Raw genomic sequence first — 25,471 nt, 5'->3', positions numbered from 1 at the left:
GAGGACGACCACCGCCAGTCGGAGCATGCGCAGTGCGAAGCGGTCGTCTTCGGGGTGAGGACGCTCGGTGGCCCGGGGACTGTGCATCTTTGTACCTTGCTCCCGTGGCGCAACCCTCCGCACCGTGCCACACACCCACCGCATCCATGGCCCACGGCGAACGGGGCCCGAACCGAAGGAAGCGTTTTTTAGCCGAAGCACGCCAATTCACGCGGTCGTGCCTTTTGTCTGCTTGATCCTGGCACGAGCTGATCAGTTAGAGCTGTGTCCGCCTTACGGTTAGTACGATTTAGTTAGGACCCTTGTGCTTTGTGGCTATTATGGTATAGTTCCTGTACGTTTACAGTCCAAGAAAAATGTAGTGTGCTCAAATAAATGCATGTTGTTTCTGTGCCTGTGTGCTGTTGTTGTTCATGTTTCGCGACAATTACGCGTCGAAATTCCAGTTTTTAGATATCCGCAGTAGCTTCATTCACCAGGGAAAATAGAAATTTTCCACTCTCAACTACACACACACACACCAACACGCATACTCTGAAAGCAAGGCACGCACTCACACACACACACATACGTATACACATCATGGAAACTCTCGCATAGCTTCGGTGTGGTGTACTCTGGGAGATTCGACAAAACGGGACTTTTAAAAAAAGATACAGTGCTTAACGAAATGACAGTTCACAGTTTCAAATACATAACACAAAAAAAAACTAATACAATAAATAACACATGAATGAACACGTCCGAGTGGAAGTGCAAACAAAAAAAAAGGTCTCTAGAGCCGCAGTTTTGTCAGTGAAAAATACACAACCAGCGCGCGTGTGTGATGGTGTTAGTGCGTTTTTCTTATGTAGCGAAAATAGCAACACTAAACAAGGTGTATAGAACGTGTTGATAACGTGGTGAGCCTCCGCGAACCCTAACCGTAAACCTGTGCCGTTGTTAGCTCGCAGTGTTGTTAATTGATGAAAAAGAGGCTCGCCAAAATGCCGCAGAACACCTCCCCGCCCGCCCGCTCGCCCGATTTCCCCTCTCCGGACCAGTCCCTCGTTCCTTGGACTATCGCGTTAAAAAAGGACCCGCTAGCTCCCTACGGGGGAAAAACTGTGTGCTACCCCCCACCGAAGCATTCAAAAAGGAACAAAGAAACGATAGCTTTTTTATGAAATATAATTTATGCTGATGTATGCCAAATTGCGGGGGTAAAAAAATCGAAACGGACTAGTACGGTGGAAGCTTTACCATGGTCAGACTGTTCCGGAGGAGAGTGTTCCTCCTTTGTGCAGGATGTGAAGTTGTGTGAAAAGTCCAATTGAAGAAGCAAACTGGAGTGAAAATGGCGAAAGAAGTTGGACACGGAATAACTGACCAAGTACATGTTGTACCCACACGAGTACATAGGCAAGGCGTAGTGGATGTCCGACACGCGATGCCTTATAACAAAAAAGAAAAACACGTGAAAACAACAAAGAGAACTTGTTCATTGTGATAGTGCTACGCAAATTTTCCCATGTTTTCCCGTTTTTTTGGGAGCTCAATTATCCATACTCTCTTTCGCTGTCCTATCTCTCTCTCTCTCTCTCTCTCGCGCGCGCTTTCTCTTATCTAACTTTAAAAAATCTCATCTGTGCGGAGATGGTGGTTTTGTTTGAATCTCTTTGTTCTGGCATTTTCCACCGGCCGACACTCGTCGTTGTGGTGCAGTGTTCACCGAGCTTTGTGACAGTGGTTAATGCCGAGGTTCCTTGCGCACTGATCCATCTGGGGCCTGTGTCAAATTTCACAACCTCTGCAGCATCCGGACGGTGCAGTGCCTCGCAACGGACAAAGGACACGCTCGGAGCTCGGAGTTGAGTGAGATTGGTAGTGGTGGGTCGTCAACATTTTACTGTCCGTGTATTGGTGTCCAGCCAGCCGGCTCGGGTCTGATAGAAAAGTGTTTTGCAGCTTTAAGCATAGCCGATAACGGTCTTTAAACTGGCATTTAACCCCACAAGCTCACTCACACCTGTACACAAAACATACTGCTGTATCTAAATTCTGACATTTGATCAAATAACAGCCCACACACACACACACACACAGATACGATGCTTTGAATTAGATAGAAGCTTTACCCGAAAATTCCGTTTTACCCCATTGTATTCTCCAGTGTCCGATTGATCATTCATGCCGACGCGTTGCCGCAGCTAAAAAGTTTAACCAACCAACCAAACTGAAACAGGACGGACACAACGACAACGAGTCTGCGACCCAATGCAACCCCGAGTAGAGAAGCGTGTGTGAAGCGTGTAACGAGAGCGTGTTTGCGACCTAAAGAAAAAGAAAAACCCAGAGGACCATAAACTATTGCATACATTAAAGGAAAGATAGTAGCTGTTTTATACTGACTTTTTACAAAAACGCCGTGTAAACGCCAACTCGGAAAGCGCCGGAAAGTAGAGGCCCTCCTGAGATCCCGTTGATCTGCATTGATATTACCCGGCTTCGACTATTGGCCTGCCGACCAACGGACGGACGGACGGACGGGTGCGTACGCAACACGAGGACAGCGGCGCCACAGCTCAACGGTTCTACAGCCACCTTTGCCAAATTTATCACTCGTACTCGAACTGTCAGTGCTGGGGTACAGATACGTGCAGCCTGCAGGCACCATGCTGGCCATGTCGACGCTGATGATGCCGGCACCGACGATGGCGCTCGGTGCTCCGCAGCTCGCCGTCGGCCCGCACCAGAAGCCGCCGGAAGCGAAGCTGCTCGCCATCCATCCGGCCCACACGCAAACGCAAACTACTCCCCAGCATCAGCTGCAGGCGCAACAGCAGCAGCAGCAGCAGCAGCAAGCGCAACAGCAGCAGCAGCAGCAACAGCATCAACAGCAACTGCAGCAGTTGTCTGCAATAAAGCAAGGTAGGATGGATGGACACTGGACCGAACCTGTACGATCCCTTGACACAGACACTTCGCTCGACGTCGTCACTCATTTGCAAAATTATTTCACTCGCCTGCAAACGCTGCTGCTGGTCGCGACGCTTTCGGGGCGTTCGCACCGTTTTGATGGTTCAGTAAATAAACTTACATTTTATTTATGATCCCATTGCCGGACGGGGTTTTGCCACGCGCTTTCTGGCGTGTGGGATACGCATTGCAGTATTTACAACCGATAAACCCCTATGTACATCGTGTGTAGTCGCACCGACCGACCGACCGACCGACCGACGGCGGTGCGCTGTCGCTGTCCTCCATTTCCTTTTCGAGTGTGACCGATCTTCCGGGCTTGTGACACACACACATACACGCAGGGTCGGTATGGCTTCGCTGGTTAGCACGTTATTATTGCCATTGGTGTGTGCTGTTTTCCAACGTTTGTTTTTTTTTTGCGTGTAGCTGGTTTATGTGCGTGTCAACCGGACTCCATTAGGCAGTGGCACCATAGGCCACCACGGATAGTGGATGTCATCGGGAAAGGCCTTCAAAGAATTGCAACATGATGACGGCGATGACGGTGATGATGGGTTTTCAGGCCAGCTTTAAGGCAGAAATAGGGTCATTAGTCAATCCCATCAGGACCATTCGGCCGTATGGTTGAAGACTATCCAACTTCGTAGTACCAATAAGTCTAGTAAACCCGTTAGCTGGCCGGCGTGATCTAGCAGATCGTTAAGCCAACGAGAAGGGTTTTATTGGTCGGGTGTATGATAAATTCATCCAGAAGTGTACCTGCCAACAGGTGTTTACGAAACTAATCGTAATCGAATCTAATCTTTCAGCAGTTCGAATGATCCCTTCTCGTGCCCAATTTCTCACGCCCAATTCCTTTCCGTTCTTCCACAGAGCACTACCATATATTCGTGGGTGATTTGAGCCCGGAAATTGAAACGCAAACCCTGAAGGAAGCATTCGCCCCGTTCGGAGACATATCGTAAGTATGCCCAAAGCGAAAAAAAAACACACACAAAAAAACGGCCCTGCCCCCATTCGGGTTTTACCAATCTTTTCTATTGACAAGGCACGAGCAATTGAATCCGTATATATATATATATATCCGTTTTCTTTTTAAGTCATCATTTAGCGTGAATGTTAGGTTAGGCATTTTTGCGGTGTTTCGATTATGTTTATCAGTTTTCTTCACCAGCTCTTACCCCATAGCCCCAACTAATCCGACGGGCAAATAGTTCTCCCTTTCGGTTGTTTCCCTATTGTTTTATGCACTGTCGGGTGCTATGAGTCTCGATGTATAGCTGTGTAGCGAAAGGACATCAAAGGACCTCCCATTGCCCAGCGCTCTTTGGAAGCCCGGGAGCAGCAGCCCTCATTAGGAGGCAAGCTGTCTGGCGCGTTCCAGCTGTATTCGCGCACCTCACATTCGCTCCAATAGCTGGAGTGCCTTTTCGAAACCTTTTCGTTTCTATTGTGTTTTTACTTGTACTTGAGCGTATAGTTTCTTTACTGCTTTAGATATATCCTCTTGTTTCCATTCAAATTACCTGTACACACCCGCGTGTCAAATACCAGTTTTGCTTTCACAGTGAGTTTCGATTAGAATGTTAGCTCCTCTCACCATCTTTTGTCTGCTCCATTATTCGGGAGATGTTACACGTTTCGATATACTGGACCGTTTGTTTAGTTTGGTTTTTCTTTTCTTTTCCCTACTTATCAGATACCTAAAACTCATCCATGTTCTAGCTTCGTACATAATTCTTATATCCAATCAATATTCTGTAGGCTTTAGGCGTTTTGTTCATTGTACTTGATCGTCTTTTTTTTCTAACCAACTAAACTAATAATAATCTACCGAAAACATGCAACTTATATATGCATATATATATACATACATACTACATCAACGGCATCCATTTTGTGTATATATGTATGTATACCTATAAACAAATATATATATACATTTACCAACGCTTCCTTCCTCGTTGTATTTTCGTCGTGCTGTTTTTTTTTTGTTGGTGGTTTACTCTAGGCAAATTATAATTAATTAATCATAATCTGCTAAGCTCGGGTGCAGCTGTCCGCTGGTATCCCACCTTTTCAATGAGCACTGCTTCTAGAAGTATGGTGTGTTTTACTATTTTAAATTTTCGTTCTTCTTGTCCAGTGTTAGCGTAAATACGTATACTATGCATATATATATATATTCAACATATTAACAATTCCATAACCATATCTAACTGGCGCCGTTTTAACAAGTGTACTAGTGTACTTTTCCTACCTCTGTATGTTATTTCCGTTTAGTTCCGTCGATGTAAAATATGTTTGGATGTGGTTTCTTTTCTGTTTTGTTTTTGGTTTCCATTGACTTGTGTTTCAAATTTTGTGCCACCAATTTCTTCGCAACCAACTGCTACAACAACCGAAGATAGCGAGCAGTTTAAGCTCACTTCCCGTATAGTGTGCAACGAAATGTTTTCATTTCGATCTTTTAGCCAGCAGCTTTTCCTGTGTTTTTTTTTTGTTGTGTTTTTTCTCGTACCGCCCCCAGTAATGTGTGGAATAATATATTGATGTTAGCGCGTTTTAGGCTCTATGTTGCCTCGTCAGCCTAGCTCTGCTCGATAGACCCGTCCCCGTTAGCTATCTCCCGACCAGCCAACGCTCCTTCTCCAATTATTGAAACCCATCCCAACGGCCCCCGCAAAAAAAAAAGCGTCTGCACCAAAAAAGGTTTCAGTGGTTCTGAGTAAGCAACCGGGGGGGCCATCATTGTCGCCCATTGAAGTTTGCCATCATCACGCGTGGTTTTGTCGCACTCGTACAACGCATGCTCGCCTAGAGCAGAGCCCGCAAACTGTTGTTGGTTTGTTTTGGTTGCAAATCCCTTTTCTTTCACCAGCCCAACGAACGGGATGACGCTTTGTCCCGTACCCTCTCTCTTACGCAGATTGTTAAATTGTTTCATCCACCAATTTCGCAACAATCTCACAAGAATGGGATGGGAACATCAACACAATCCACCCAAAACGTCGTACAGTTGAATGCCAACCCAGATTTAGGTTTATTATTATTTTCAACACAACAACAATTTAAAAGAAATCCACTTTCAAAGCGTCTATTCTTCGAAAAATGTTGCCAACACACAAAAACTTCGCTCGCTCTCTATCTTGCCTAGTGGGCCGGGAAGCCTACCCGGCCGCTTTGAAGCCTTTCTTCAATCAAACTTTGAATTTATTATCGTGTTTGCATAATTAACTCACACCAAACCACCCCCCCTTTTTATAGTGATTGTCGCGTTGTTAGGGATCCTCAAACATTAAAGTCGAAAGGATACGGATTTGTGTCGTTCGTAAAGAAAACGGTAAGTAACGTTCAACCATTCTCTTTTCCCAAAACTCTCTAGAAAGCTCAAAATTCTAAACGAAGCAAACTGACAGAGTTGTTTACGTGAAGTTGTAAGAATTGTGCTAGGAGAGGAAGGAAGAGGCTTTTGAGATGAGAAAACAGACACACATTCCAACAAAAGCAAAGGGGCACTTAGTAGAAAACTCATCACTTTCAAACATTGATACTAACAAAATGAAAAGCTTGAATTAACTGGTATAGACAAGCAGCATGTAGTGTACAACAGAAACTCGAAAAAATGTTCTCAGCATCAGAACAAGAGATCGATACTTTATCCCAAAAGTTAGCGAAACAATTGATTACCAACCAACCAACCAAAACCTCAACAAAAAACAAGCAAACCAGAGACTGTAACAGTAAAAACCCAAACCAACCACTAACCAATTCTAGGAAGCGGAAAATGCAATTGCGGCTATGAATGGGCAATGGCTTGGTTCGAGGAGTATTCGAACTAATTGGGCAACTAGGAAACCGCCAGCTAGCAAAAACGAAAGTAAGTATCCCGCACGCACGAACGACCAATCCTCGACTCGCATTTTATATTAGTACGTAAGCAACAAACAACCAACCAACAAACAAAAAAGTTAACCAAAAAAAAACACCGCAACCGCATATAACCAATAACGCAGAGAGTGTTTATCTTGGCTCTTTGCGAACAAAAAACGTTATGATTTGTCTTTTGGGTTTCTGTTTTGGTTGTTCTCTCTTTTTTTGTTCTCTTTAAGTTTGGTATTTGGCATTTTCGATGGCAAATAGAACAGTTGACACAGTTGTGTTAGGGTGTGTGTTTTGTGTTATCCTGTTTCGGTTTGTTCTTCCTACGAAGCTCTCTTTACTCTGGATCGAAAAAAGTTACAAAAATACTGTTTAAACCGTTTGCTCCTACCATGCTAAGCTCTCGTGAAGCTCTGTCTTCGACCGCTAGTGTTAAACGCAGAAGGAGGGAAATCACATTAGATGCACAGCAACCATGTTAGGCTCGTAGAGTTTCGCAAAATGCGACTTGAAAGGACCCAACAAAAACGACAAAGGCAATAAGCCACAGCAGTAACAACACTAGCACTTGGTTAATAGAAACCCCTCGTGAATAAAATAAAATGCTCCTTCTTTTCCTTTAACCTTTGGCACAACAACCACCGGAGGTTTGGGCCTAGCAATTTCTGGCTGTTCTTCATTTTATCTTAACTCATCAGCCCTGTGACTACCAGGGCTTCAAACCTTCCACCCGTATGCACTAAGCGCCTCAACAAAGTTGTTGTTTTGTTTAGACTGAATCTTTAGAACACTTCATACCTGCTCCCCCCTTCAGTTCCCCCATCCTCCCTCTTTACTTCGCGGATTTTTCGTGAAAAACAATTTCACTTGCGCCTGGATGCTCTTTGACTCAAACATTCGTGCCACCGTGACGACAATCACTCAATCAATACGATAAAATTCATTCCGTTTTTCCATTCTTCTTTCAACACATGACAATGATGATGATGATGATGATGATGATACTGATTCTTATAACCTTTTTACCTTCTTACAAAAGGGGAAACTAACTCTTCAAATTATCTGTATAACCCACGCCTATTGCAGTAGAGCTTTAAGCTTGAATTGAACCCAACACAAACATTCACAATATAAAAAAAAAAACAAAACCGTAGACCTATTAACCTGCGTGCGGCCAGAAATATGCTTTATGTAAGTTCACGGTGCATGTACCGCATAAAAAAAAAACAAATTACAACTATTCTTCTCCCAAATATTCTTTTCTTTTTTCTCCATCTTAGTTTCTTCATACTATAATCAAACTTTTCTTACCAACTATCCTACTAAATACACCACATCTTTCACTTCTCCTTTTCTTCTTCAGTCGCCCTTCTTTTGTCACTCATTTTCTTGTTTTGTTAACTCTTTCTTATTGTTATGAATGCTGCTTTTAAGTACTTTACTTTCATGGTCTTTTGTGTTTCTTTCTCTTCCCTTCATCTCTTTTCTCTACTTTTTCAGTGTTTATAATTAATGCTTTAGTTTTTGTTTTGTTTTTAACTCCATTTCTCACCTCCTTTCTTTGTGTTTGTTCTTTTTTGGTAACTGTTTGCGAACATTTGTGCATTGAATATACGTTTTTCTTCATTAGTATTTACATTTTATCCTCTTCTTCTTCTGTCCTTGCTATTTACTACCTCATACTAACACAAACATCTACACACACACACACACACACGCACACACATGCGCGCATTTTATTCATCCCTCACTACTCTACAACACAAGCGCACACTGTGGACACGTAAAATCTAAGAGCAGACTGCAGTGTCACTAGTTTGCAAAAGGGGCCAATCTCGTTTAGCAGATGAACCCGACCCGTGTACATATGTTTGTTTGACTTTCTTTTTCCCCGATCTTCGAGCGATGTGTATAGCCATGTAATACTGTAAACCATTCCTTTTTGTCGATATGTTTTTGTTTCAACTTATTCGTCAATAACTACTACTACTACTACTACTGCTACTCCAGCTACTACTACTACTACCACTAGTTCGATATATACATATCAACCACAAATATGAGTGTTGTACTTTTCTGTTTTCTGGTTTTTACTATTCCGTACTCAGTAGATTGTTATTCGATTCGCATGCATGATCAATGTCCAAAATCAATCAGTACAACTGCAATGTCTACAGTGTTCCTTGGCGCGTGTTCGTTTAGTGCCGCTTGTGTCCGTTCGGCGTTCGGCCGGCAAATCGTTGGAAGTCACTGTACTATCTGGTAACACGAGCTGTAGTTGTCCACCATGCCTAGCTTACCCAAACCGGCCAGCCATTCCAGCGACCTTCTCTTCTGTTTCGTTCCTTTTTCGGTTCCGTTTCCCTTTCTAATTATCACTGCTACCCGCTAATGCTAATGTTACTACTATGCTCCGCTACTACTCATTGTGCAGTGTGTGACCGATGTTGTAGTAGTTTGTAGTAGTAGTAGTAGTAGTGGTAGAAGCATTGTTTCAACGGATTGTTTTATACGGTGTGTCGTACTAGCGTGCTTACTGTGCTTTTGTGTTGCAAAAGAACCTTCTCCTTCTACCGGGATACTGCGGCCCTGCGAACTGACTCCGTGCAAGTCCGTGGTTAGTCTCGTTAGTGTAGGCGTTTCGGTGTGCATCCTCTTTCTTTTCCGCTCTTGCACCTTTGCTTGTCCGCATTATCCTCGACGCTAGTTGACCCGGGCATCACCGTGGGTCAACTGCAAAGCGAACAGGCTCTCCAGCTGACGAGCCGGTGGATGAACGAAACCCAAACGATTGCATCAGCAACCAAAGCTATATCAGCAGCAATCAGCAGATGCTCGAAGCTTTATATGTTAGGAGGATCCTTGTGTCCGGGTGATACTTCCCGTGATAATGATTAGGGACCAAAACCAAGTTAGGCCAAATATGTGTTTAGAATGCGCCTCAGGAAACCAGACCAACTCTAACCGAAAAACCAAGATTCCAAGAGCTTGCTACTGTAACTGTGTATAATAAAATGTAGCCGCGATTAAAACGCGAGAAATAGCGAAAGGGGCAGGAAGAGATTTCGAATTAACGGAAGAAGTAAATTATTGAACTTTACCAAAAAACCGTTCCATCCCACACACACGTTGTATTGAATGTGTTGGTGAAACGTTAGCTGACCTAGTTTCTAACAGTATTTTTCTACCATTTTTTTCCACCCCTTAATATATACAAATGCTTATTATATTAGTACTATACTTCTTCGAAATTTTGTACTACTTCATATGTATAGTTTTACATTATTATTATTACGATATCATTATATGCATATAACTATATATATACAATATTTTACCAAACCTATATACATATATCTATACATATATATCAACATATTCGTGCGATATACTTTTGCTGATTGGTTTTGTACAATTTTACATTCAAATCTCACATGCACACACCACTCCTTGCGTCAAATGCTACAGCAAAACAGTTAACCAAATGCCGGCGTTGAGGAGAGAAAAAAAAACCCGAAAGGAGAACCGCGTCACTTACTTTACGTAGAATGGCTTTCGATGTCTTTTGTACTAGCATATTCGTTCATATCCTTATTCGTTCGTTTGTTTGTTTCTCTTTGTTCTCTCCACTAAGCTTTTGAATGGGTGTGTGTGTGTATGGGTAGAGTGCTGTCTGCAAGAGTAATTAATGTAGAGCTGTCGGATACGTTTTAGGCGCGTTACAGGGTTTTGGCACAGTCCATGTGGTCATCGCAAAGGGCCTGGATGTTTTGTTTCTCGAACTGTCACTTTAGCATCGTAGAGCCGTAATTCGGCATCATGAAACACATAATAGCATTGTGAACACTGAATATGTTGTAATGAATGTGTTATATGGTCGATTCGCTTAGTTTTAATTTTATCTGTGAAATTAGCGTTTTGCTGTTAAATTTTTAAGTGTCATTAAAAAAAACTCTTTTAAAAACTTTTTCAATTTTTTTTAAAGATATTACTAAAAAAATATGTTTAGCATCTATCAGCGTAAAACCTTTTTTTTTATAATCAATTTATTAGAGCTAATGGTTATTTTTCCTTTCGACAGTGGTCATAAGTTATAGTTAATAGTTTCTTCTTCTTTCTTGGCCTAGTAACCTCTTAAAGGTCATGCCTGCCGTTTCTGGCTTACTAGACTTATTGATACCGCATAGTTGGATAGTCAGTCCTCACTATGGGGGAACGGCCCAGATGAGATTTGAGCTCCGGTGCTGCCGTGTGAAGACCGGCACCGCTGTCGCATTTACCACCGTACCTTTAATTAATATACAGATTAATTATTGTCAGATTTAATTTTCAAAACTATAAACTATGTATGATTTTTGTTTATAACAATCTCTTGTTTTAGCAATTACGTTCATTTTATTTAGAAAACTCAATCAACCCATGACTTAGGTTAACCGTTTCAGTGTTCTCTATGCCATTTCTAAACTCATGATGTCGAATTGCAGCCGTACGATGACAGAGTGACCGTGTGGGAAAACATTTTGCGGTTTAACCAAAACCTATTTGACATACAAGTCGATGGAAGTTGCTAGGCAGACATTTTGAAGCTGATTTTGGCAGTTAAACTGAAAAGTGTTTGCAAACACAGGAGAGATGCATACTCATTTCTAAGCTTAATATCTTCCAGCTGCATCGACCTGTACATTCTATAGACTTTGAGCTTTAGGACGGCTGATTGGCTGTGTTAACCCTGTAGAAAAGAAACAGACGGAAACAGATACCGACTAGGGCAGCAATTCGAATGGTGCGACGAATGTCTTTTGCATCTGATCGCTCGGAGTGTGCAGCTACCCATCCATTCCGGGTCCGGGGACACCACATACTCGCACAGCCCAAAACGTAAAGCCCATTGTATCTGTTGGGGGAAAAACAAACCCCCTGTCCACATTTCGGGCGCGATCTGTTTTTGTTCGGTTTGGACGGGCAGTTTTAGTCGCTGTATGATGTTGTTTGTATCATGTACATTGTTTTCACTACTACTACTACTACTACTACTACTACTACTTTATACTTAGCATTGGCTGCAAGGGATGCTGTGTGTGGTTTTGCATTTTTTTTTTCAAACTCATTATTCCGAATCAAATTAAAAGTACTATTTTCTCTAGTTTTCAAAAATAAAATTTAAAAAAAAACCATGTGAGCGCTCGAATGTAAACGCACACACGAGATTGATTCCATTCTTTTTTCCCAATTATTATCACAGACATTACACAGCTAATCAGCGCTAGTACTGTAGTGCGCCTTACGCCACCCATGTTAACCGATCGTCTTTTCTTCCCCCTTGGCCGTACCTCCTTCCCCCACCCCGTGCTCCAAACTTTTCCCACCGTTGCCGTTTCAGTCAACGCGAAACCGCTGACATTCGATGAAGTGTACAATCAAAGCAGCCCGACCAACTGCACCGTCTACTGTGGCGGGATCGGTGGCACTCTGGCCGGCGGATTGAATGAGGACATTCTGCAGAAAACCTTCTCCCCGTTCGGTACCATACAGGAAATCAGGGTTTTCAAGGATAAGGGATACGCGTTCGTAAGGTAAAGGCGCCTGAAGACGACTGCCGATCTCACGGAGCTCATGCCGATAACCGATTTCTCTCCTACCATTTTCCTACCAGGTTCTCTACCAAAGAGGCAGCCACACACGCCATTGTCGCCGTGCACAACTCCGAAATTAACTCCCAAACGGTAAAGTGCTCCTGGGGCAAGGAAAGCGGCGATCCGAACAATGCTCCCTCGCTCGCCAGCCAGGCTCTGAGCCAGACCGGCTTCCCTTTCAACACGGCGTACGGGCAACAGGTGGCCGGCTACTGGTATCCACCGGCTCCGGCATATCCGGCAACGCCTGCACCGGCCGCAACACCTTTGCAAGGTCAATTTCTGCAGGGCATGCAGGGTTACACTTACGGCCAGTTTGCCGGATATCAGCAGGGTTACATGGGGTACGTATGCGGGCCCGTAGACGCGCGCGACTCTCGAGCTGGACACTAAAAAGCCACCTTCTTTCGCTACTGCTCATTTCAGCATGGGCATGCAGATTCCCGGAGCCTGGCCCGCTGTACCAGCGCAGGCACAGCTGCCGACCGCGGCCCAACAAATTACGGCCCAAAGCGTTGGCGGAGCATTGCCGCAAACGGCTGGCGTTGTCGCGTACCCGATGCAGCAGTTCCAGGTGAGCCCACCGCAAATGTAGCAAACCACTGCTAGCACTGACGCGCACTGGCAAAGCACTCTTCTCAATCTTCCCTAAATGTACCTTCTCCGCAGCCGGGCTTTTTGCACCAAGTGTACGCTAAAAGTGTCTAGAAAAGCCTTTCCGTGCGAATCCGACTCGCCCCTTAACGCCGTCCTTCTCGCGTTACGTCCGGCGCGCCAACACTCCCACTTTCAGCCCGAGTGCTTTCGTTGCGCGTCTTGAGTTTAGTTATGCTTATGTTCCACTCACAGCCGCACAGGGTAAATGGCACACACAGTTTGGTAACAAACACACGTTATCCACATTTTGTTTTTCTCTGCGTTTAATCCGTTACGTTTTCCAAACATTCGTATGAATCTTGATTAATATCGTGTTTGGTCTACAAGAAAGTTTCCAGCGATTTTTCTCCCCCAGAAGTCCTATAATTCTTTGCCAAAGCAGTATCCACTGACTACTAAAAATTTTCCCCATATTTCTGATTGGTTGGAGCCAAGTCTAGACTATAAGATGGAGGAGGCAGAATCTCCTATCGAAATCATCTCCAAATAGTTTTTGATCGTAAAAAAAAAAAATGAAAAAAGTTACTTACTCGTGTCAAGTTTGGTCCTTTATCCTTCAATGCTTACTTCAAACAAAGAAGTTGGGTTCGATACTGCTCCCAGTTGATGAGTCTTCCACGTAGTCGTATCTGGAAGCTCTGCAATTATCGTAGCAAGATTCACTGAGCTTCGAAATCGACACGAACTTTCCTCCTATCTGGATGGACTTATTCTTCTTCAACCGATCAAATCACGCGTACTAGACCTATTACTTAATAGGATAGACAGAGTAGATTAATTAAAACATGCCTCCGTTTTTATACCAAAAATAACCCAGCCTACTATGAACAATGCACAACTTGCAAGTCCTTACCTAAAAACCTACTGTTACTGCGATTAGATCGATCCATTAACGTGCGGTATCCAAGATTCAGCTCTTTGTATGATTCCCAAAGCTTTTAGTCACGTCCATGGCTCCATTCGCTTATCTTAAAAAAAGTTTGGTTTTCCGGAGTTTGGCTGGAGACTTTCCATAAGTTCAGCATGACAAATGAGCACAAATGATGAGCATTTTCTGCCCATAATGTACAACGTGGCGCCATCTTCTGTAAAACGTTGTAAGCTTTGCTTGTAGACCCAAACACATTCACTAACGGTTTCCCATCTCCCAAACAATCGCGGTAGAGAAAAAGGAGGGATTGGAGAGGACACAATCACAGAGAAAGGATAGCTTAATTTGTAATGTAAGCGTTGATTGATGATGTTTATTTGTCCAAATCGTCGACTCACACAGACACACACAGCAATTATGCACCTGCGCTTCTAACCGAAATAACACAACATAAGCAACCAGCACCCACCCACATCATGCGTCATCCGTGTTAATATGTTCCATTTTTCCTCCTACCTACATTTCAGTTAGCTGAAGACGAATGGTTAGCGCCAAGTCTTCTAGTGTAGCTTCCCTGATGGCCATCACTGTGCGGCTGTGTCTCACAGCGTAATTAGAGTGCAGAGTATTTGAGGAATTTTTCGAAACCGAAAAAAAAAGAAAACAGTAAAGAGCAAGCACAGATACACACGAAAGAAGCACACAAGACAGACAGGACAGGCGAACACACGAGATGTTGGTGGTTCCAAACACCAGGCACAAGAACTAGCACAAGATGGAAACGATGTGAGACCAGAGCAACACAGCAACAAGAGCAGAAGAAAGATGCAAGAAAATCTAAACAAAAAAAAACGCAAAACAAAATAGAAAAAAATCAAACAAAAAAAAAATGGAAACCAACTACGCGGAGCAAGGCGAACATGTGAAGGTTTAGTTAAGTTTAAGGCGAGGCCGGCCGAAGGGTTTAGCTGGCAGGCGTCAGCCATCACTTAATCCAATCATATGTGAATAATAATAACCGTGGCACAGACACACAAACACACACATACACACTGGAGAAATAGCGTATTGAACAAGCAACATGTGAAGGGACAACAGAGAGAGAGAGAATGATGAACACTAGAAATTTTACTCCTGATATTTTTCATGATAGATAGTACTCATTAAATGAAAAAGCAAACAAACAAATAAATAAACAAACAAACACACACACACGGTGAGCTCTACTGTAGCGAGCTCCGAGTGGATGGCAATGGAAAAGTTTGAGCAATTTGAGGCAGCATTTAGCTGACGGCGAACGAAGCTGATTTTTACAGTCAGTCAAACAGTGAAGAGTGAAACACACACACACACACACACCCCGAAAGCATTCCTTAGAGCAATAAGCTGTGGTGTTGTGTGGTGGCATAATGCCAAAAGAAGAACAAAACACCCCACAACAGAGCAGACAGTCAGATCGATCAACAAGGCAACAAGCAAAACTAGTTGTAAAATCAGTCGCTGGAAGATGGAATCCCCCAGCCCAGCTTGTGAACACAATAATGATTCGTCCAGCAGAAACCGGTAAACACGCGACATGACCATAAAGCACTAAAAGAGTATCGCGGGCGCGTGCGCGATACCGGTAACAAGTTTTGGTGTTACAATGACTTACGTAGTATTTAGGTTTCAGGCAGGATGCAAATTCCGCGTTACCGTGTTGTGTTGAAATATGTTGTTTTTTTTTTATATATACTTTAAAAGTTCGCAGTCTGAATATTTCCACAATTACTTTCCCCCCCATTTCAACGACAGCAAAACGTGAACACTGTAGTTGTGAAAAGTACATAATGCCAAGACTGAGGTAATGATAATGAAGCGTATGTAGAGTGGAATGATGTGCTGGAAGTGGTTGCCGCTGCTACCGCCGCAATCCACTCTTAATGCGCTGACAAGGTGCACAATATCAATTCTGCGAGACTAACTGGTACATCAAACCAAGGCAAACTTCCACTGCAATTTGAAGCATTACGAGCGAAAATCCGAGCTGTCCGCGGTACGCGCAGACGATTAATTGGCCGAACGAAACACAATCCTTCATTCCACATCCAAATCTAGTCGCAATCGTTAAGTCTAGTTTTTGTACTTTAATCCAACATTTTTACTGCAGGTATGATAACTGCTAGTGCTATCTCTAAGCCAGTAATGGAATTCAATTTTAACACTTTATTGTGTGCGAAAACAAAAGTTGCAATTGTCGTAATTGTGTAGTAATTTAATTTAAACGTGATGCAATTTGTTAAAACAAAACGAGAGTTACATTTTTGTTTTCCCCTCTATTTATTGTCCCGTAGTTCCATTTCCGACCTCCGAAGATGGACACTACGCGAACAGAAGCAAAACAACAACAACAACACACACCTGTATGAATCTCGTATGCGGAAACGGTATTAAAAACAAAAACAAATTCCAAAACTGCTACACATATATATTTTTTATTATTTTACCAATTTTTGCGAATATACAATGTTTTATATAAATGAAGGCGGTGGTGGTGGTGTTGGTGGTGGAGAGTTTGGAAGGCGACGAAACGAAACATTTGTTTAGACCAAATATTTTTAAAATAAATGAAACGAAAAAAAACCAACAGTGTCAATACAATCAAAATTGCATAGAACAAACGAGAGGACGGGGAGAGCCGAAGTAAGAGAGCGAGAGAGAACAAAAAAATACATTCATTTGAAACCATTGTGATGAAAAAACTGTAACACAACAGAGGAAAACATAACACGATTGATTCACGCATGCGCAAGCGGACTTCGACAAGAGATCCCTGAGAATGGTAGATGATGTTTACTCGAAGCAAAGAAGAGGCAAAACAGAACAAACAAACAAAAAAAAACAAGCAAAACAAACCGGAATGATAAATTATATTGACGACTAAACAAAACAATACATATATATACATATATATATATATATATATGAAGGTAAATAAAAATATATAATTATATATATTATATATAGAGGAGGCCCCGCGCAAGCGGCCAGAATTAAAAAAACATACACTTATACATATACACAAAATAGATAGGAGATATTTAATTAACTGTGAACAATTTACCAAACAACAACTGCAACATAAACAGCAAAACAAAACCGGAAAGAAGCAAAGGGTTAAGTAAAGGAAACTGTATTGAATCATATTGGGATCTTAGGCAAAACAACCGTTACCGTTGGTGTAGCGCAACAAAAGCATAGATAAATAGATAAACGGTTTTTTTGGGGAAGGAAGGCATAAGACATAACATAACATAAGCAGAGCAGACAAAAAATACACATTTTCCTCCAAAGGGCATGTGGAGCGACACTAAACCCTTGCAAAACTATTACAACAAACAACAGAAACACGGAACCCTTTTGAAATGTTCTATCGTCTTGGGGTACATACACAACACAACACACTCACACACCCTATCGAAGTAAAATGCAAACTCGTAATTAAATAAAGAGTTAGTGAATAGTGTTAAAGTAACGAGGTTTAAACCTAGAACAAAGCGTAAACGTTAAGAAACATTTAAAAAGAAAACAAAGCAAGAGGAAGCAGTAAACCGAAACTCAATCAAAAACGCAAAACTCAAACATCTAAACAACAGACATGTTACGATAGCTGAAAACTGAAACTGAAAAAAAACTAAAACCAAAACCCAATCAAAACAACCAACCAAGAGCAAATAACGCAATTGAAGCAATTATTCAACCCAAATAAAATACCATGCCAGCCGTCGGTCGAACACGATCATGTACTGTTGTTCATGGGAATGGACGGAATGGGAGTAAAAGGCTACTCGATCTACTATTCGAGTAGTTTAGACTTCCCCGAAGAAGAGAGAAAAAACCTTCAGGACCGCGATCGGGGTGGCGTAACGTAAATATCTTGTACATTGTAGATGCACATCATTTTAATGTATTTCGTTCCGGATGCGAAACCAGTTTATGCTTTGTAACCGTAACCGCGTGTTTCCGTTGTTAGGCGTTGCTTTGGACCAGCGGTTGCTGCGATTAGAATATGAGTTGGGAAACGATTTTGTTTGTTTGAATGTGCCGATATGGTGAAAAACAAAAATCAATTTCTACTCTAGCAATTAAAGCGAACCGGTAAACGAAACAAAATAAAAAACGCAAAAATACCATGTGACCAGTAGTAGCAATTCGTTGCAAAACATCGACATCGATGTGGAGGATGACGAGATGCGCATGCCGGAAAGAATTGGCAAAGATTCATCTACCGCTGCGAGTGCGAGAGTGCGAAAGAATAGTAATGCAAAGCAAACAAGTCTTCTTACTATTGGACGAGATCCCTAAGACACATTAGAGGAGATTCCCATATCTCGTATATTAAAATAATATATATATTTACATATATACACACACACACACAGACACACATGAGTCCCTGAAGCAAAACAACAAGGAAAAACAAAACAAAATGTCGAGGAAGAAGAGAAGAAAAAACGGTGTTTGTTACTTTATTTACAACTATTGAAACGTATTTGATTGGATTTCAGTTGTGTAGCCCATTTTGGAGGATGGTTTTTCAGTTTTAGATAAACATATATACATATACATATACATATATATAGATTGCGTATTGGTTTTGGTAAACCCCTACCCTACAGCCAAACAGCGGGAAACGTAAGGATGTAAAATCTAGACAACTTTACTAATTAAAGAAACCGAATGAAACAGCTCTGCAACACTTTGACGCCAGCACACGTTCTATGATTCGAGAAGAAGAAAGGTGAGCCGAAACTTTTAAGACACCGGACAACCTAAGCAAAAACTACTGCTGGCAAAACTTAACTAACAAGCACCACTAAAAGAAAGACCATTTGGGGGGAATAACATAAAACCAAACCAGTAAACAAAAGAAAGGGAGAGAAACAACACGAAACGAAAACAATTTAAAATATCTTACCTAAAAGCAAACAAGCATCTAAAACATCAAAACGCAAACAGCAAACAGCAAACAAAACAAAACACACAGTCTACAGCAACCAATTTAATAGCTTTTAACATAAGGAATGGGAGAGTGAGCCAAGCTAAAACTCCATAGAACGTCGAACCAGTGCGAATATTAGATAGGTATTGGAATCTTTAAATGAGGTAACGGATAAGTAAAGTCGAACCAGTTACATACAAAGCCGAAAAAAAACACACACACACACACACACTTACAAGTACTTATACTAACACTACTACTACTAAAACTACTAAAAACAGACCCGGGGAAAAGCCCAGGCAAAGCAATGCAACAAACAAAAATGGAATCAACAATCAAACATATTTACTACGCTCTTTGAACGAGAATCGAACGTCGAAAAAAAAAATCCCCCAAAGTTCGTTCGTTCGAACTTTCGGTTCCGTATTTGTCCGTATTTTTGTTGCAGAAACAATCGTTAGCCACCACCACCAGAATCCAAGCAGACTTTGCGAATTACAGGGTTTCTCGGGTCAGTTTAACATTGTAACACTATATGGCAAGAGCATAAAAGGCTACAAGGCGACATTGTACATGCAATTCAACCTCGTCAACCCTTCTCAACACGCGAAAACTCAACGGGAACATTCAACTCGGTAAAATCCGACAATAGAAAATACTTAGCTAACAGTACTGTCAAGCAGAATGTTTATAGTGCGTGGTTCGATGTTTTATATTTAAATTTTTAAACCATTAACTCGACGATTTGATATTATTTTTATTATACTTCTTCTTCTTCGATGGCACTACAGCCTCGAAAGGTCTCGCGGCCTGCCATTTCTTGCTTTCTGTGACTTGATTTTACCCGTAGTAAAGTAGTCAGCCCTACGTACGGGGAAACGGTCTGGATGGGATTTGAACCCCGGTCCTGGAAGTTTCATTTTACAACTTCAATTAAATTTAGAAGATAGTTCTGTTTGATTTTTCGTGTTTTTGTTGAGATATTTTAATGCTTTTTCTGTTCCATAAAGCTTTCTTCTACTTCTTTGGCACCACAACCTCGAAAGGTCGGCTCGAATTGCCCTTCTTTTCTTCAACTTTATTTTTTTCCCGAAGCTGAATAGTCTCACAGTCCTGCGAACGGAAAAGAAGGTGGTCTGGGTGGGATTCGATCTGACCCGACTACCCCAATTGTCACTATATTACACTGTTGACATATAGTGTTGCAATATTAAACTGGCCCGAGAAACCCAGTAAATGAAGAAAAAGAAGCATTAGCACAAACATGAGCAAACAAAGAAAAAAAACACATGTCGTAAAGGTAGGAAACAATATAATAAACACAATTGAGCAAATATGAATTGCAAACAATTAAATACACACAAAGAAAACGCACACACACACACAAGTTTGGGTTGTGATGGAACGACAGTCATTTGCCTGCGATGTCAAGATAAGAGGATATAAAGAGAGAGATAGAGAGAGATGAATTTAAGCTGAGCATAATACAGAGACGAAGAGCAAACACTAAACACTAACTCCAGCAGAAGGATTAGCGTAAGGGAGTCATATATATATATATTGGGCAGTGATTTTTGAGCGATAGGCACAACCGGGAGTCATATAGATGGCCGACCGGCGACTAGGACGGGAAGGAATCTTACAGATAGAAAAAAAAGGTCTATTTTTAGTGCATATTGTGTAGCATGATTTGAGTATTTGAACCGAACCAATAGAATGTTCTCTCTCTCGAGTGTGTGTGTGTGTGTTTGGGTTTGAGTGGGACTGATTAGCAGCCAACGATAACGCGCGCACACACACACACACGGACCCACTTTTTCGATAAAACAAATAGATAGCAATAGAAGGCTACCGTGGTCGGGAACGCCAATCGGATTTACTAAACCATTTAAAACAACTCTCACACTTTCTCTCTGAAAACCTTAAAACAGCAAACTAAGCAAAACCGAACGAAAAAAAATAAGGCAATCGATATTAGGGGAACCTTCCTGCAAAATAGGGAAACAAACACTGTGTTACCAGACACTACCCGTAGCATTAGAAGGAGAGCAGGGAGACGTTCAAATTAACGGTCGGGTTGGGATAGAGACAACAGAGAGAACAACAACAACAACAACAGCAACAAAACCTAACTATCTCTACGGGGTAAGCAACTTCTACACAGCTAACACTATCTAGTATTACTAAAAACTGAAGCAAAAACGGAAACAAACTCTATCATACTAAGCGTACATTATAACTGCTAGTGATTACTGAGTAGTAGCTACTACTAACTAACGATTCCGATGCCTACCTCTGCAAAAAACAAAGGAGGAAAGCACACAAAAACCACGTGGAACTGAAATACTGTGATTTCTTTTGTTGTTTTTTTGGACTGTTTTCCAGCATGAAATCTTTGGACCTATCTGTGTAGTGAAGCCACGCGCGCCACAAGTTCTCCTCTCTCTCTCTATAGGTTGTTTGTTCAACACATTTGCTCAGCTGAGATGATGGGCGTTCTCGTTAGGTGGTTGTTTTTCACTTCGTTGTTAAGTTCGTTATTAGTAAAAATTCGATTGCAATTGCGCCGAACAAGCAGGCTAAGGAAAAGGAAAAAGTAAACAGTGTAGCGTTACAAGAGGCAGCAACGTTGTTGGTTTGGATCAATTTGAACAAAGCGGCGAAGAAGAGGGGGCGCGCGCTCGCTGATATCGCGTTCCGTTAGTTTTAATCGGCAAAAACACGTGCAATTACAGTAGACGAGGAAGGAAACTTGTATGGAGATATTAGTGGAAAGCGGCCCGCATCGATGCTTTAGAGCGAATGCGCACCAGGAAAATGGGGAGGACGCAAAGGCAACAACCTTTGCCTCGGTCGGGAAAAGTCGTATGCCAAGCTTTTACACCACACAACCTTCTTACACCACTCGGTTTTGGTTTGTTAGCACAAATTTTTACGCCCTGGTGTCTGGTGTTTTGACCAGTCCAAGAGACCAGGCGGAGGGCCAGGTACTATTGAATTTACGGCGGACTGCCAAATGAATGGAACACTGAACAGCATTAAGAGAGAAACAAACCGAGCTCGTAGTCGTAGTTTCGAAAAGGGAAAAGGGAAGGAAGTGGAATGGAAAAAGGAGGACAGAGGAAAAACACAATGTCGAAAGGAGTATTAAGTTAAGGACACACAAAGCAACACACAACTTAATAAGGTGAAGGTGAAAGCAAACCAACCAATCAAACCATTAAAGTTAAAACCATTAAATATTGACATGGGGAAAACAAAAGCAAACACACACACAAATCAAACATATTATATTTATAAATGAAAACGACACAATGAACTGTTTGTAAAACACACATTTGCTGGTAAATGAATAGGTAAATAAGATGCAACTTATTAGCAGACTAAGGTAATAAGGTAACCAGGAGCAACAACAGAAAACCATAGTAACGACGCACGACTTGCGTGTGTGTGTGTGTGTTGAGCGCATCGTGCCACACACACACACACACGCTACCAACATTCGAGTGAAATGCCATAGCAAACCGTGGAATGGCAAAACACAACTCCACTTAAAAAGTAAGAACTTAACATAAGAATATCCAAAAAAAAGAAGGAAATTCAATCATGCAAGAGCAACACACAACCACACACACACATAAACATACGAAACATAAACACACATGGTTAGCACATTATAGATGTAGACGCACGTATATAAATTCAAATAATTAAACAAGCATCAACATGAAAATGCCACCCCAGAAAAAAACCAAAAAACCACTCTCAATCCAAAAACCACGTTTCCTGACTTTTTGACAAAATTGGCCGGAAGGCGAAGGGCTCGATTGGAATAATCCAGACGAGCCGCACAACAACTTTTTTAGGTTAGGTCTCCTAATGAAACAACCCGTTCTGTTGCAAGTAGTTCACATGGAAAGCATCTAAACAACGATAAAAAAGACACGACGACAACCACATAAAATCACACAGAAACACACACACACCCTATGTGATGATTGCGTGTGAAATTGTTTACAACAAAAACATGAAAAACAACAGTACAGTTCAATTCAAACTACTAGAATTAAGACCAACAACACATACAACACACACACACACACTATATATATATATATATATATATATATATATATATATAGATATACATTATTGCAACAAATAACAAAATTGCAAGATGAACAAAACTACATACAACATGAAAACAAAAAAAAGAGAGTGAAAAATATATACCAAACAATGTTTGCAAAACTATTATTTTACAAGTACGATATTGAAAAACAAAACAAGAAGAGCAACCAAAAAAAAAAGAAAAGGTGGACACACAAAACGACGAATGCCGGCGATGCAGGCACAATACCTATAAATGAGCAGGTGGGGCGAAACAAACAAACAAACAAAGCAAATACACATTGTGCTAAGCTGTTTTAAAATGAACTAACTATATTGCAATATTGCGAAAAACATGGCCCAACACAGTGGGCAAGGGAAGCAAGCAGGCAGGAGCGAGCGAGGTGAAAAGGAATTACCCAGCAATTACAGTAAAATTGCAAGCGCAAAACCAACCAAATGAATCAAGAATAGAGAGAAACAAAAACTCAAAATCAACAACAACAGCAACAACAGCAACAACAAATCAACCATAAAACTAATACAGTTGTATTGACACGAAAATATCAATAAAACATGATGATTATCAAGCAATGCGTTTTGCTGTTTGTTTTCCTTGTTTGTTTAAAATTTACCATTAAATGGAATGTTCGTAAATTATTTTACCGATTTTACGGTTTTTTAGTAAAACTCCCTCACGTCAGAATAGCCATTTTCTAGTGCTTTATACTAGTGATGGGCGGATCGACCCGAACCTACAGGGTCAGAGCCATCCCTAAGTGATCCGGAATCGTTCGGGAGTTATCCAATCGTGGGAACAGTGGCCCATTATGATGACAACGCGTCGCGACGTGGTGAGAAGATACCATTGGACACTGTCCCGTCTGGATCATCACGACACCGTGATAACGCGTCACCGGCGTGTGGCTACGCGGCCACACATTCCCTCTCTGAAGGTTCGCGGTCTCAGTGCAATTAGACTTACAAAAATGGAAAAGAAAGAACCCTGAGGGAACTATCCTCATAACACGGATAGCATTCCTTGTTCCAACGAACCTGAGACAACCCGTAGGTGCAGCAATGGATAGGCAAGTTCAACCAATAGGTTCGATCCGAACGCGTTGCACCCATGAATCGACCCAAACCAACGGGACGAACTCACATATGCTTATCGAGTATTGCTAGATTCCTATAGAGTCGAACCCAACTCCGGCTCGATCCGTGAAAAGAGTCGAATGACTCTTCACTACTCTAAATTGAGATAATAGAGGTTGACAGATAAAACGGTCATGTTATAACCCCTTATGTGCTTCTCATACGTGCTGAGGAGAAGACTCTACGAAGACCTTCTCCTATCAGATGAATATGGACCAATGGGACCGTTCCATTGGGTTCTGGGAAAGGATACGTAACCGACTAAAACCTTCTTGAGTGCTTCGCCAAAAATGCCATGGGCAACTCGCCACGACGCCTTACGTCGTTGACAAGTAAGTGATGATTGTGGTAAGACGCCCCACTGGAGAGCTAATAAAACCACATCTAGCTTTCAAACTTATATTCTACTGTCTGTTGTGGTAGCAAGCTCCCCTACAGAGGTTAAATCCTCAATTACATTATAAAGCTGGGATTTACATTAATGGTATGGTCCCTCCCGGCTGAAATCTTGCTGTGCCACTTGACTGGAGCAAATCAGGGCAACGATCTTCTCCACAGTTATCTCTTTTGCCAAGTGCTCCCACAAGAAATTGGAAACAATTTTCATCGGCATCCTCTATCCGTACTTACCAGCTTATCCGGTGCTACAGCCGTCTCGCTGCTTTGGCTTGCTGTGTAAGTCCTCGATAACGTTCACGATCTAGCGCCATCGTCTGTCAATCCTTTATCCTGACCGTTCTGGCCGATGCCTAAAACGCCTCATCTGTCCATGTGGATAGCCTTAAAAGACTTTACGGGCGGGATTGTTCGGTGTCAGTATTATGACATGGCCAGTGACATGGGGATGCTCCTGGTAGGCATCTCAAAGCAAATTTATTGATCGATGGATGATGGACGTTTACCTTACAGGTTTTAAGTTTCGTCATTGTATTGCCTCCTGGATTGTTCTTCTACAAATACCGAGAAAACGCCCTTCTGAGCATCTTCATCTCGAACGCGGCCAAGAAGATTTCGTCAGTTTTGGACGGGGCACACACATGTCTCAGAGATCTACGCAACCCTTTGACAGTGATAAATGTTCTTTACAGTTGCAGCTTCGCCCGTCACGACAGGATTTCAGCGGAAGATTTTGGAAGACTTTGAAGAAGCCAATCAATTTGGTTCAAAAAATCAAATCAAGGATTCTAAAAACTGTAGAACAAGACGTCTCTAATCCGGGTA

At 41.9% G+C, this 25,471-nt stretch overlaps 1 protein-coding gene across 5 annotated transcripts; it reads left to right on the top strand.

Annotated features, from left to right (window-relative positions):
* Positions 1-155: 155 nt before the first annotated feature.
* LOC118511968 (nucleolysin TIAR) lies at positions 156-23,689 on the top strand. Of its 5 annotated transcripts, none has more exons than XM_036055701.1 (9): positions 156-278; positions 2,153-2,910; positions 3,835-3,922; positions 6,229-6,304; positions 6,739-6,841; positions 12,224-12,416; positions 12,497-12,820; positions 12,903-13,050; positions 14,532-23,689. In XM_036055701.1, the coding sequence occupies exons 2-9, from the start codon at positions 2,655-2,657 to the stop codon at positions 14,571-14,573; spliced, it is 1,230 nt and encodes a 409-aa protein (XP_035911594.1). In that variant the 5' UTR covers positions 156-278; positions 2,153-2,654; the 3' UTR covers positions 14,574-23,689. The 5 variants fall into 5 exon arrangements, with proteins under 5 accessions (XP_035911594.1, XP_035911597.1, XP_035911592.1 ...); XM_036055704.1 differs by lacking the exon at positions 14,532-23,689 and adding an exon at positions 13,146-13,654 and having other exon boundaries at positions 227-334; XM_036055699.1 differs by having other exon boundaries at positions 228-334.
* Positions 23,690-25,471: the final 1,782 nt, after the last annotated feature.

The sequence above is a fragment of the Anopheles stephensi genome, chromosome 3 (genome assembly GCF_013141755.1).
Source record: "Anopheles stephensi strain Indian chromosome 3, UCI_ANSTEP_V1.0, whole genome shotgun sequence".
Taxonomy (NCBI): domain Eukaryota; kingdom Metazoa; phylum Arthropoda; class Insecta; order Diptera; family Culicidae; genus Anopheles; species Anopheles stephensi.
Note: the sequence above shows the minus strand (reverse complement) of the source record. Positions and strands in the feature narration are given on the sequence as shown.